General features: G+C 41.9%; 1 protein-coding gene across 1 annotated transcript in view; it reads left to right on the top strand.

Annotated features, from left to right (window-relative positions):
- Window positions 1-12,778, top strand: part of LOC121087455 (netrin-4-like) — a 56,378-nt gene that overhangs the window by 953 nt on the left and 42,647 nt on the right. Inside the window, exon 2 of the mRNA XM_040592496.1 lies at window positions 6,624-7,165. Within this exon, the coding sequence (XP_040448430.1) occupies window positions 6,624-7,165 (542 nt within the window). The remainder of the gene's footprint in view (window positions 1-6,623; window positions 7,166-12,778) is intronic.

Below are 12,778 nucleotides of genomic sequence, written 5' to 3'. Positions count from 1 at the left end.
GGAAATGGGATAGAAATCGGATCTGTTTGTTAAAAAAAAAAAAATGTCAACAGCTTTATTTTAGATTGGATTTTTACAAGGAATCTGGGTTAGTCAATATATACAAATGCTTCTTATTCTCTGCAATACACAGCTTTATAGCTCAGTCCCCTCCCAAAGACTTATCATAGGATGTACAGTTTCATACATCCTTAAAAGAAAAAAGTGTATTATTTTTGCAAACGAAAGAAAAGTAAGAGAGAAAGAGGCAGATAGATTGAGATATGCTGGATATTTGTTCTGAGGATGAAACACTGCCTTCCTAGGCAGGACAAGAGTGAGACAACAACATCCTTGGACAGCAGCACTGTAGGAATCTGGATTATTCTCTGTTAACTTAATTTTGCATCATTAGAAGTCAGAGACACTGTTTAGGAATTACTATTTATCCAAGACAGTCAATTCATTTCGCGTATTCCCTGACTTAATAGTCAAAATGCAGTGGATGAGATTAAATTAGCATTAGAGAAAAAATGGATTAGGACAGAAAGAGAAGTTGATTAGTTGTGTGTGCATATGTGGGCGTAGAAATAAGCATATATAGGAATGATACAACTGTAATGGTATTTACATAGGGTCCTAAAATCACCTGGATTATGATGGAGACAAATTCCTTAAGGGTGAGGAAGCAAAGTATTAGATTTTTTTTCTTTCTGCTGTAGTTTAACACAACCTTAAGTTTAACAGGGATGAATTACAAAGATCAGGTAAAAAAATAAAAATAATTATTGATAAAACAATACATCCTTGCTGACTTTTCCTTTGAGGTACTGGCTTGGGATCTCTCTTTCTGTACAGGAAAGCCTATCAGTGGTTTAAATTTCACCTGTGTGCCCCGAGTATTAGGACAGGACCAATGCTCTTCATGCACTGATTTGAAAGTGAAGTGATCAGCTCCCCTGCAACCTCCAGTAAAGTCAAAGGCAAATCAAATGGCTTCAGCTCAGATTACTCCCTGTCTAGAACCTTTTTGATAACAGACATCAGATTTCCATAACTGGAAGAGATATTTTCTTAAAAACTGAAAACGGCTCATAAATTTACAATCCTCTCACTGACTCATTTGGGGAAAAGAATGTCTATCACAACATGACAGGGAATGAGTGGAGGGAGGACTTATGTCCTTAGTCCTCCTAATGCCTTATCTTGGGCATTCACTAGTTTCCCAGGCTAGGACTCTCCCTATAGGATACATATGTTCACACACAGCACATAAAGATTGCATATATGTCATGTAAAGTTGCTGATACTCTTGCAGAAAGCAGCTTGTTATAAACTAGCCTAAATTTGCTCTGCATGCAATTCACAAAGTGAAAATGAATCTTCAAAGAAATGCAGCCCACAGTTGACTGCTTGGAAAGTGAATTTGAGGTGAGGGAGTGTGTTCCGTATGGAGCTAAACACACTCAGAATAATGGTGTAAGACACAGTGAACAACAGCAAAATAATTGGATATTGAAGGTAGTGATGCTAAGGATTCAATTCAATGTCACTTTAAATAAATACACATGGCTTGGTCAAAAGGTTGCACAAACCATCAGCCCATGAAAGCAGAAGGGTTCCCTGTTCATTCTGGTTTCTTTTTCTTTTTTCCCTCTTTTTTTTAGACGCAATATAAAAATCTCGAATTAACCTTGAAACTTTACAGGTCCTCTTACAGGCAGGGTCAGTACTGCTCAGACCAGGGTTAGTTGGGACAGTGCTCAGCCCATCTGTGTAGGACGATTTGGAAGTCTCAGCCTTTTCCTGAGCAGAGTGGTGTATAGGGTAGCGTGTTTTTGGCGTACTTTATTAGCCTTTACGGTAAATCCCTTTTTCAGCCCTACAGTTGATCCCTCCTGGTCAGAAGCGAAAGAAAGCGAAGGGTCGGTTGTGTGGGGAGTGCAGTATTTGCCTTCTGCCACCTCTGCACAGAGAAGGGCTGTCAAGATGGGCTCCTTAGACCTTTAAATATCATGCCGAGGGGGAAGGACCACAATGGGTAGGCTGGAGGGGCCGCCTAGGTTTTACAGTGTGGGACGTGACCCTTGGGCGATCCTTCCCGCAGCCTCACGCGGGCGGGAGGGCGTTATTCCCCCCAACATTAACTGCAGCGCTCTGAACCCCCTTGCCCAGGACCGGCAGCGCCGCGGGCTCCCGCTGCGGCGGCCGCGGGCCGGGCGCGCTCCCGGGGGCAGCCGGCCAAAAGGGGGCGGCCGGGGGGCGGCAGCGGCCGGTCCCCCCAGCCCGCCCCCCGGTCTCCTCCGGGCCGGGGTCGTTCCGCCCGTCTGCGGAGGAAGGTGCCGGTGGCGGAGCCCGCGGTTGCTCCAGGAGGGATGCGCGCAGGCGGCTGGCCGCAGCGGAGAGCCCGCACCCGGGATCTGCCTCTTCGGTCCCCAGTGGAGCCAGCCTGGTGTCCTGGCACTCAGAGCTTCACCTCCAGTGGCTCATTAATTCCAGGAATCAAAGCTATTTTATTACCGAAATACATCAGGCCACCCATAAATGGATGAAGACTTGGCCCAACTCATCGCACGCTGGCCCCAAACAACCCAAAGGGTTCTATAGCACTCCCGTTGTCACCAGCATCAAGGGGTAAAGTTCCAGGTCTGATTAACAAAAACTTAAGCAACTAATGTCCCCAGGGTGGTTAGCTTTAGAAGAGCATTGAAAAGTTTTTGGTTGTTAAGAAAAAAGTTTAACAGGTATAGAACAAGTGAAATCCAGGTTGGGCACGCACGCTGAGACTGCTCCACTGAAAACATAGCAGAAGATGTCCAAAGGTTTTAGAGTTTACATGTTGCTCTGAACTGTGAATTTCGCTCTCCTGTTTCACTGTAGGAGACTACAACACACAAAATCATAGATTTGCATATGGAAAATAAATAAAAATTCCAATTCAAATCACTCAGAAAATATTAGGCATCTTTCCAGTCACATCAGCAGGCTTTGATGGAGTTGCCATATTACCTTTCTCATGTTATCTATCCAGTGGAGTGTGAAAAATAACGCTAAAAAAATGAACGTGTTTTTAGTTAATGCCCACAATGTGCTGTTGCATTACAAGGCTCTGAAGTAAGAGATCTCTGTTTGAAATGGCGTCCAGGAATATCAGTAGTATGACCTCCCTTGAACTGTATGATTCCCTAATCATCAGATAACACCATTGTTATAACACGTGCTGGGCATGTGCCATTGACCTGCCACTTTGTGGCACAGCTCTGAGGGACCAGAAAACAAACAAATAAACTAATCATACCATTTATGGAGCCAAGTCATCCTCCACGGAGCAAAAGCTAATCAACTTCATAATAACAGGCAGTGCCCATGCGCAATCAAACTGTTTAGTTCTTTATGAATTATTCAGTGAGTCCTCCTGGCAGTTGGGGTAAGTTGTTTGTTCGCCTGGCTGCTGTTTCTCTTCTGCAGCAGTCCCCTCTCGCTGTCCAGATCCAACATTTCATGTTGATTCCACAGAATCAGTGAGTGATGGGCAGGCTGCACTATCCTCGTGGCCAAGCAATGTTCTGCCAATTGATTTCTTTAAATGAAAAGCTTTTAATCGACTGCAGATTTTGTTTTCCAATCTCTCTCCTCTCAAACTCTGTTCTGCTAATTTGCATTTTGTTCTTCTCTCATTTTCTTAATGACACAGCAGTCCAGACAGGAACTGTTTATTGATGTTGCTGCATTAGCAGGCAGAGCAGATAAACCTTCTTGTGACTGTTGTTCAGGAGAACAACCATGGTTTTCTTCCTTTTGCAGGTTCAGATAAAAACAGCTTAAAAACTCAATATCAGACTAATAGCCCATTTATGGAAAAGATAAAAAGCAGCCTTTAAAAAATGTTTCCTTTTTTACTTTCTCACATTCTCGTCTGCAAAGCTTCCCCTATATAACTCCTTAAATGTAGAACTCCAGCATCCCATTTCCTCTATGAAAGCTTCAGTGGTGTGATACATCAATAAAGATGGACTTTCTTTTACTTATGTGATATATTTATCCATTATACAACAGCATTTGTAACATGGACCCATTCTTAATCAAAACTAAGTAACCTGACTCTCAGTCAGAGCTAATGCTTGTTTAAAGCCCAGTTGTAAGAGCAGTCCCACTTAAATTCACTGGAGGTAAAGATGACACCTTTCTGCAGCACTGAGCAAAATCAGTTAATATCCAATCTACTTTAAACACAGAAATTGCTTTGTTTTCCTTATTTTCAGTAACTTTTACCAAACAGCTTAGACATGAACATAAATGCAAAGACGTTCTTGAGGCATGCAGTTGTATGTAGCTCATTATATTTTTCCTGACCTGCAAGGATAGGTTTAACTTTATTTCGAGAATTCTGCATGATCCAGTGAAATTCACCCTCCAGAGCAGACAAAAATTTGGAATTTCAGATGCTGTGCAAAAAGGAGGAAGGTCTAAACAACTTCTGTGGAAACCCAAAGACTCACAGAAATTGCAAGGAACCTCCCAGATAAAATCTCTGGAGCTCCTAGTGTTCCCCTGTAACCATACCAGGCTCAGATGGAGTAAGATGGTCATGATCAGAAAGAAATTACATTGAAATGGTCATCAGGCAGTGAGGATGTTGTGAGGGCTTAGTGGAGGATCTCCAGAAGTGCTAAGAATACCTGCTCAGTTGAAGCGGGGGAGCAAAGAACAGAACTGATAGAGCCGAACATCCCTATCTTCTCTCCTTTCCTCTTCAGCTGACTTCTGCAGCTCCTCCTCTCTCATGAAAATTCACCTCTGTGCTGGCACAGGGTGTGGAGCTGGGACTGAGGGGCGGGCAGCTTTTGTTCCTTTGATCCACGGACTATTAGGTTCATTTGTAAGTCAGGCACTGCTGCCTTCTAAACTCTGCCAGTCTCTTAGGACTTCACTGGGATACTAAAAAATATCTCGGCCAGCCTATTCCAGCCACTGGTAGAAGGCAACTTCCATCAGCAGGAAACATACTGTGTCTCCAGACACCCCCTCTTTTGTTGAGGCAGCTGCCGCTTGTAAGGCAAACACACATTAAGTCCGAGTTCTTTTGAAGGTGGCTTCCACCTGTTCATAAGAGTAGTCAAGAGCATTTCTGGACAATCTGCTTCCTTGCTGTCTGAACTTGAAGACTACCTTACGCTGTATGTAAGCTAAAATGGCACATGCCTTTGGTCAATGGGACTCAGTGGACATACAGCAACTTCATTTTGTGTCCTAATCCTAGGAAGCAAAATGCATGAGGTGTTTTCCAAAACGATGTCCATCTCTGACCTTTCTCTTCTGGCCTGTGCAGAAATGTCCCTAAGGAACTAAGGGCAGAAGCAACTCAGAGGCAAAACCATGCACACAGGACACATTTTTTCATCTGAAGGATTCCTTTTGGAAAGAAGGACATTAGATTCATCTGACTACATTTATGATTTGAGTATTTTTATAAGGCTGAACTAGAGAGTCTTTTATTTGGCTTAACGTCATTTTAAAACCAATTTTTCCTGAGGAAAGGCTGAATATAATAAACCAAGTAGGGATTTTAAAATTTGACCTAGAATGTTGAACTAATAGCTGGCCTTTGAACTGCTCTTAGATTACCCAGGGTTTATGGTCATCCTATGTTTCATTGGAAGGGTCATTTCCTGTAGGACTGAGATCCAGTCATCTGACTTGTGACCTCTTGGATTAGATTTATGACCTTCCAAGGTCAGTTTTTAACTCCTTCTAGACTGTTAAGTTGCAAAGAGGACATTGTAAGTCATTAGAAAAGCAGTTTTCTCCAGTAGGGTAATATGGTTTTGGAACGACCTTTAATTCCAGTATCATAGGACACTACTGATTTCCAAACAATATTAAGACTTTGTAGTTATCCCTACCTTTTCTTAATTTAGAAATAGGTAGATACATACATTGAAGATAGCAAAAATTTGCCAGTATTTGCAAACTTGGCAGACAAAGTAATAGTCATCTACCTCCATGTCAAAGGTATTTAAACAAAAGTGAGACTTGATTTTCAGCTCTGCTAAGTACTGACAACTCCAGCTGATCTCAACAGAAGCAGAAGCTCAACACCCCTCAAAATTACACCAGTAATGCATAAGTATAGAGCAACATGCTTTCTGCACGAGTTTGTATGTGTAATTAGTGTCTGTACTTTGTTGGGCAGGAATCATCTCTTTTGTTAATGTTTCTACAGTGTGTAGTACAGTTTGACTTTTCTTTCTGGTAAGAATGAAAATAAAAATGCATTGAATAGATTCAGTCCTCAGATACAGAGTTTACTAGAGTGAAAGTTAAGAAAACACAAGATTTCTGTGGTTAAACATAAAATTCTATAGATTGATGCAACTGCATTTTCAAGAGAAAGTTAAGCGCCATCAGCTTGAATTTTGTAAAGACCTCAGTTTCTGAGTTAAGCACCAACACCAAGGACTAGATTTATTGAGAAATTCCCTTGTAGCTTTGTGTGAAAAGATGAAGTAGCTCTCCTTAGAAGGAGTCTTCTTTGATGTCAGTCCCCACATTAGTACTCCAAATATCTGCATGGTCACCTGTGTTACAGCCTGAGAACTATCTGTGAAATCCTACTTGTTGTGTTTCTTTTGCCTGTCTTTCAGATCCCACGAGGCTACGAGCCTTCCGCTGTAATGGCCGTTCTTGCAACCCTCCAGTGGGAAACCTTGCAACAGGGAGGACACCAGTCACTCTCACCACATGTGGCCAGAACAGTACAGAACTGTACTGCTTCTACCCAGACCACAATCTCCTCCATCAAGTCTCCCATGGCTGTGGGCAGCCTCGCTGCACCAAATGCAATGCCAACCAGCCTGATAACTCCCATCTCCCTGCTGACATGACAGACGATTTCTTTGCAAACCCCACTTCCTGGTGGCAGTCTGCCCAAGGGGTACACAGGGAAGAAATCAGACTGGACTTTGAAACAGAATTCTACCTGACCCATGTCATCGCTGTGTTCAAGTCACCTCGCCCAGCCGCAATGGTGTTGGAAAGGTCCCAGGACTATGGGCAGACTTGGAGGCCCTACAAGTATTTCTCTGTCAACTGTACAGCGACTTTTGGGCTCCAGGATGATCTCATTGAGGAAGGCTCCATGTGCACTTCCAGGTATTCAGATGCAGTGCCCTGCACCAGAGGAGAGGTAAGCAATAACTGAGGTTTGGACTAAGTTTAATGTCAAACACCTGAAGACTGGCTGAAAATCAGAGAGTATATGCTCAGAGAGATACTGTGCATATAAATTACGAAAGGTAGCCCAACCCCAAAGGCTTTGTGTTAAGAAAATAAAGGGGAAGAAGAAGAGGAATTATATATCAATGAAAATCAACGAAAAATCTTTAACAACTTTCTTTTATGACAGCTGCACAGGATAGGATTGACATTGCCTAATCTTACATTGCAGGTGCCAATAACCGAACTAGAATTCCAACAAAATAGATGTAGGGAAATACACATTTGTAAAGTCTGGTTTTCCTACTTTAGGATGACATGAACTACATGGTCTTTCTTTTTCTTCTCCATATAAAATGACTTAGATGATTGGATGACTTTTAAATACATCCTTCCCCTAAGTTTAATGTGACTTTCCTTGCTGGAGGTGACTGCTCTTATCATATCAAGCCATAGGCTTTGGAAACGAAACCGTTTAGATGCAGGAAGTGGAAGGGAGCAACCAGGTTTCACTATTCAACAGTGGGTATACCCTTCTTTGGAATAAATATTTGATTGTGCTGTTAAACATATGTGGAAGGCTTTCTTCTAAAATATATGTGCAATTGCTCTGATAAATTCCTCTGACAAGAACATTAATGACTACTTAGTAATCAGATACGTAGTTTAGTCATAACCCTTTTCATTCATCAATATTGAAACAGTCTAGATGGGAAAGACAGTAAATATCATTGGTATCATTTTATAGAGGAGACATAAAGGCACAAAGGAAGATTATAAGACATTCCTATAGTCACAACAGAAGCTGGAGTGCCTTCACTTCCTTCTCTCTTCCTTAGAGAAGTCACAATCCTTTTGGTTTCCTTGTCTGGAAGTGATCATGCAGGTTTGGCAGTAAAACTTTGCTGCAAATTAAGCTCAGGTGTGATGTGAATGGTCCAGATAGGCTTCAAAAAACACAGTGGTTTCAGCAGTGTACTTCAAAATGCACTTGAAAAGAAAGAAATTAATGTACTATACCTGAGACACGGAAACAGCAGTAAGGAGAGACTGAGTTCATCTTTGTGCAACAGACTAGGAAAAACCTCTGCATATTACAAATCTGGAGCAGATCATCTGACTACTCAACTGTCTTGTTCTTGGAGTAGTAATTCTGCTCAGTTAGCATGATATGTTTAAGCCAAATGTCTTCTGTAGAGAGATTACAGTTTGCTATATCAATACAGAATCTAAGCAACTAGTATAATTTTCCACTCTTGTGTGCCTTCCAATCAAATATCTGGAAGTACTTTGCAAGATCCTTTAATGATCTTCAGCACACATATAATGGTCCTGTGGCCATTTCACAGGAGGGGAAAGGGCAGCAGAGAAAGGTGAAGTGTTTCGTGGTAAAACAGGACAATATTCTGGTTGAGTAAGGAACAGAATACGGGATCTGAGGCAAATGCCTTGGCCTTAAATGCAAAACAACTCTTCCTTCTCTAGTACAATATCCCATATTGCCCTGCACTGTGTTGGCTTTTGTGCTTACTTAACCTTGGGGAATATCATGAAGACCATGTGTTGCTGCTACAACAAATCTGAGAAGTGGATGGCAGAAAATCAAATAATAAAACATTCATCCAACACAAGCCTTTGTGATTACAACTGTCAAAATCATTCTGTCAACTTGGGCAGCAACTACACGGAAATGAGTATGTGTATGCTTAATCAATCTACACTGTGGTAGTAGATGCTAGAAAACAATATTAATAGTAAGAACAGTCATACATTTACAGGCCATACCTTTGCAGATCCCAAATAGTTCCATGGACTGTTACATGAATTGAATAAATACAGAGGTCACTTCCTCCACAGGATGGAGAGCTGAAGCTTTAAAGCAGCACACAGGAATCTCAGGGCAACGTAACAGTGAACAAGGCAAATACTGTTTCACAGCACATCCAGTCCAAAAGGATTCTGAAGTTCTGGACAGACTTTACGGAGACCTCTTAATCAATCCATAAAATGCCACTATGACACGGGTGCAAAAGCATCAGGCTTTTCAGGTCAGCAATATGACACAGCAGATTCTTTTGTGGCTGAAAATAAAGGAAGGCAGAGTGTAATTATTTAAAGTGATACCTGATCAGATTTGCCTGACACTGCTACTGTTGCTACAAGTCTCACAGGAGCTTTGCCCATGCATCTCAGAACTGCAGTTTTATACCTAGTGTCACAAATGTCACCAGGGCATCCCCTGAAAAACACTGACTCCCAACTGACTTGGAAGGAAGCTGACTGAATCCCCACCACTACTTTGTGCAGTATTCTCTGCTTCTTGTTCACCTCCACTCTGACCTATCCAATTACTGATTCTGGCTAAGCTGAGAAGCTCACATCACAAGCTGACAACATTTCTGAAATGATCAAAACCGTTCCAACTTAAATGCTAATTAATGCTCTGAGATAAATGCCAGTTTTCTCTACCGAGAGGGTTGAAGTCATTTCTATTGCATGACACTCAGGTTTTTCTTGGGTGTTGTCCCATTTATTTGGAGAAAAGACACAAATTCCTTTTTAACAGGGCACAAAAGGAATAAAAAAAAAGAGATGGCTTTCTAAGAACACTTGGGTTTAAAACCCATGTGGGACACATCATAAAACAAGATTTCAGGTCAACTGGCTTCCAGAACTGAATAATGTAGGTACGATAGGACAAGGTAAGAGAGCTGCAATAACTTAAATGCACCTGCATGTAACTTTACATACAACTGAGATGTATTTCCCTGAGTCAGCACACTCTGGTGGTCCTCCAAGACCACTGAAAGAGGCTTTTCCTGGAAGCAGGACAGGAAACTTGGCAGAAGAGAAACTTTTAGGAGACTAAAATGTAAGCAGAAGACATTTGGGTGAGTGATGTGACAACATCACAACAGAACATAAAGTATCAGTAAGTCAGGATGTATCCCCTGTCTCTTGTAGATTATCCCTTATCTTTCACCTCTGACAGGTTCACACATCTCCATTCCTTTTCAGATAAGGTACAGCTGAGACAGAAGGTGTCATGCACTGGGGAACAAGTCCTCTAGAAACGCAAGGAGATGGCTACCTAATGTCTCTTCTGCAGTTTTCTTTTACTCCAGCATTTACTAAATCCCTTACTCCTGTTCAGATCCAGAGTACTTCTGCAGCTAGAATCTATCTAGCTGAGATCCTAGGTCCCTCATCTTAACTATTCTGGCAATAAACTTGCTCTATTGATGATTTCTGGTCTAGGAGGCAGAGCAATTTATTCACTGCCAATTGCCTACACATCATTTGCTTCATGTGAAGTACCACAAAGTCAACACCTACTTTTATGCTTATGAACACTTCTCAGTGAAAATGCTCCACTAGCACGTCTTAAGTCCTGACCGGCCTACCAAGTACCCTGTGTTTTGCCTGTTGACTTCTATCACTATAAGAAATGATATATTAAATGGGAAACAAATGCTTCTAATCTTATGCTCATCAGCTTCAGTATGACAACCTTCAACATAACATCATGAACTAAAACCAATCCCACCTTTTTAAGGTCTGTTCATCTACTGTAAGTGCATCTACAGGCAATGCTTGCATGGAGTCTTATGCATCAACTGAGACCTTTTTTACCTATTTGTCCATCCATCTGTTTTTCTAATTTAAAAACACTGTGCTATATAGTCATGGAGCCTAAAATGAGCCTTCAGGTTAGCTAATGTAAATCAAAACTCTGGCCCAAACAAAAGGAGAAATTACCACAACTTTGCATCACACATTAGTGTGACTTAGAGTTCAAACATCATATGGGGAAAACAGGAGCTGAAATGTTTCAACCTGCATCCTGACAGCATGTGCACTCAAGGATCTGAGAGATTAAGAGCACGTTTTTAATAAAATGGAATATCAGGAAATGGAAACAAATGTTTTCCTCCATCGAAGATGATGTTTTCATGAAAGGAAGACATTAGCATGCAAAGTGGGTAGAACACTGACCTGCTTGTAACCACCAGACCCAAAAGGAGACCATTCCCCTATTGGGTCTAGCTAGTGGAAGGGAGTTTCGAATCAAAGGCTGGTTCATTTATGTGAGTGTCTGTGTGACAGATGACACCAATGAAGTGTGATATAATAAACCCATTACTGGAATTCACTGGGGGCTGGAAGAATTGTGTATGCCTGAATTAAGTAACTGGTTTCTATGGCAACATGTTAAGTGTGCCTTGCACAGAAGACCTGTTCATTCTCCGTTTTGTATCCTGTGGTGACCTCTTTAGGGACAGAAGTCCCCAGCAGTGCCTTTTGTCAAAGACGAGTGGACTCGCTTTGTAGCTAAAGACTTTTAATCACTCTTCTAACACACTCTGAATGCCAGATCAAGACATGTTGTGATGGGATGCAGTTCTGTCTGCTTCAAAAGCCACCAGGTTGTTCAGACAGAAGCCACAGTCAACCCTACAGAAGTCCTTTTTCTCTGCACTGACACTGAAGACCTCTGCTGCCTTTCTCCATCTACAAGGACTCCCTGAGCAACAGCTATGGCAGAGGGGGACCACTTACACACAGACACCAAACCAGGCAAGGGACAGGGCTCTGTGTGGAATGTATGTGATTGTGTACCAAGCATCTACATTTTTTTCTGTCTTTTCTCAGGCTTTTCTTTTACTGTATTCACGCCAAACCTTTTGATGAACAAAGAAGGATCCCCCACACACACACATACCTCATTAAGTGGCAACATCAATAATTCAAGAGGTCACCACTGATGTTTCAGTGGCTTCTTAAAGGTCTGATCTCATATGGCAGTGGGGTCACTGAAAAGAAACATGCTTAGCACATCACAGAGTTGAATTCCTAGTAGCTAAGATGCAAAGGCAGGGTCTTGCAGTGCAGTGAATTGTCCAACAGTCACCAGGACTGGCCTCTCAAAGTTCCATGATGCTCAGGTTATTCTGACTTCCAGCCGGAAAGGATTCCAGGAGGGATTAGTCACTAGTGAAGGTAAGTGCCTGAATGTTATGACTAGGGCTGTCTGTTCAGCATTTCATTTAACTTGAACTGTAGAGAAGATAGAATGCAGAGGCAAGTTGAGAGGAAGCAGTTAACACCAGCAGTGTAAACAAGCAGATAGCACTGCCAGGCCCGGCTTCCCTGGAGAAAGAATGAAGGGGCTCAAGGATTTGTCTCTGAAGAGAATTTGAACTGATGAGACCATTCCAGCATTCTCATCCCTGGCAAGTGAACTTCAGGAGAGCACCAAGTGTCCTACTCTGACCTGGCTTGTAATGAGCTATTTCACAGACATTTTGAACTTCATAAACTGTCCAGAAAGACACAGTAGGGTTTTTTTTGAGCATTGCTTCTCCATTTCCTGAACACACAAGGCAGCAGGTATCAAATGATATTTTTTTTCTTACCTTGTTCTACAAAACCTTAGTGTAATTGCAGCCATTAATTTTTTCCAAGTCTCAACTGTGAAAAAATATAAATCTTACAGATTCTTTGTAACTGTCAAACTCCAGGCAAAAGAACACCTAACTGTTTGCTCTGCAGCTGTCCACATATCACTGTCATGGTGAGACTA

This window comes from Falco naumanni, chromosome 4 (genome assembly GCF_017639655.2).
Source record: "Falco naumanni isolate bFalNau1 chromosome 4, bFalNau1.pat, whole genome shotgun sequence".
Classification (NCBI taxonomy): domain Eukaryota; kingdom Metazoa; phylum Chordata; class Aves; order Falconiformes; family Falconidae; genus Falco; species Falco naumanni.
Note: the sequence above shows the minus strand (reverse complement) of the source record. Positions and strands in the feature narration are given on the sequence as shown.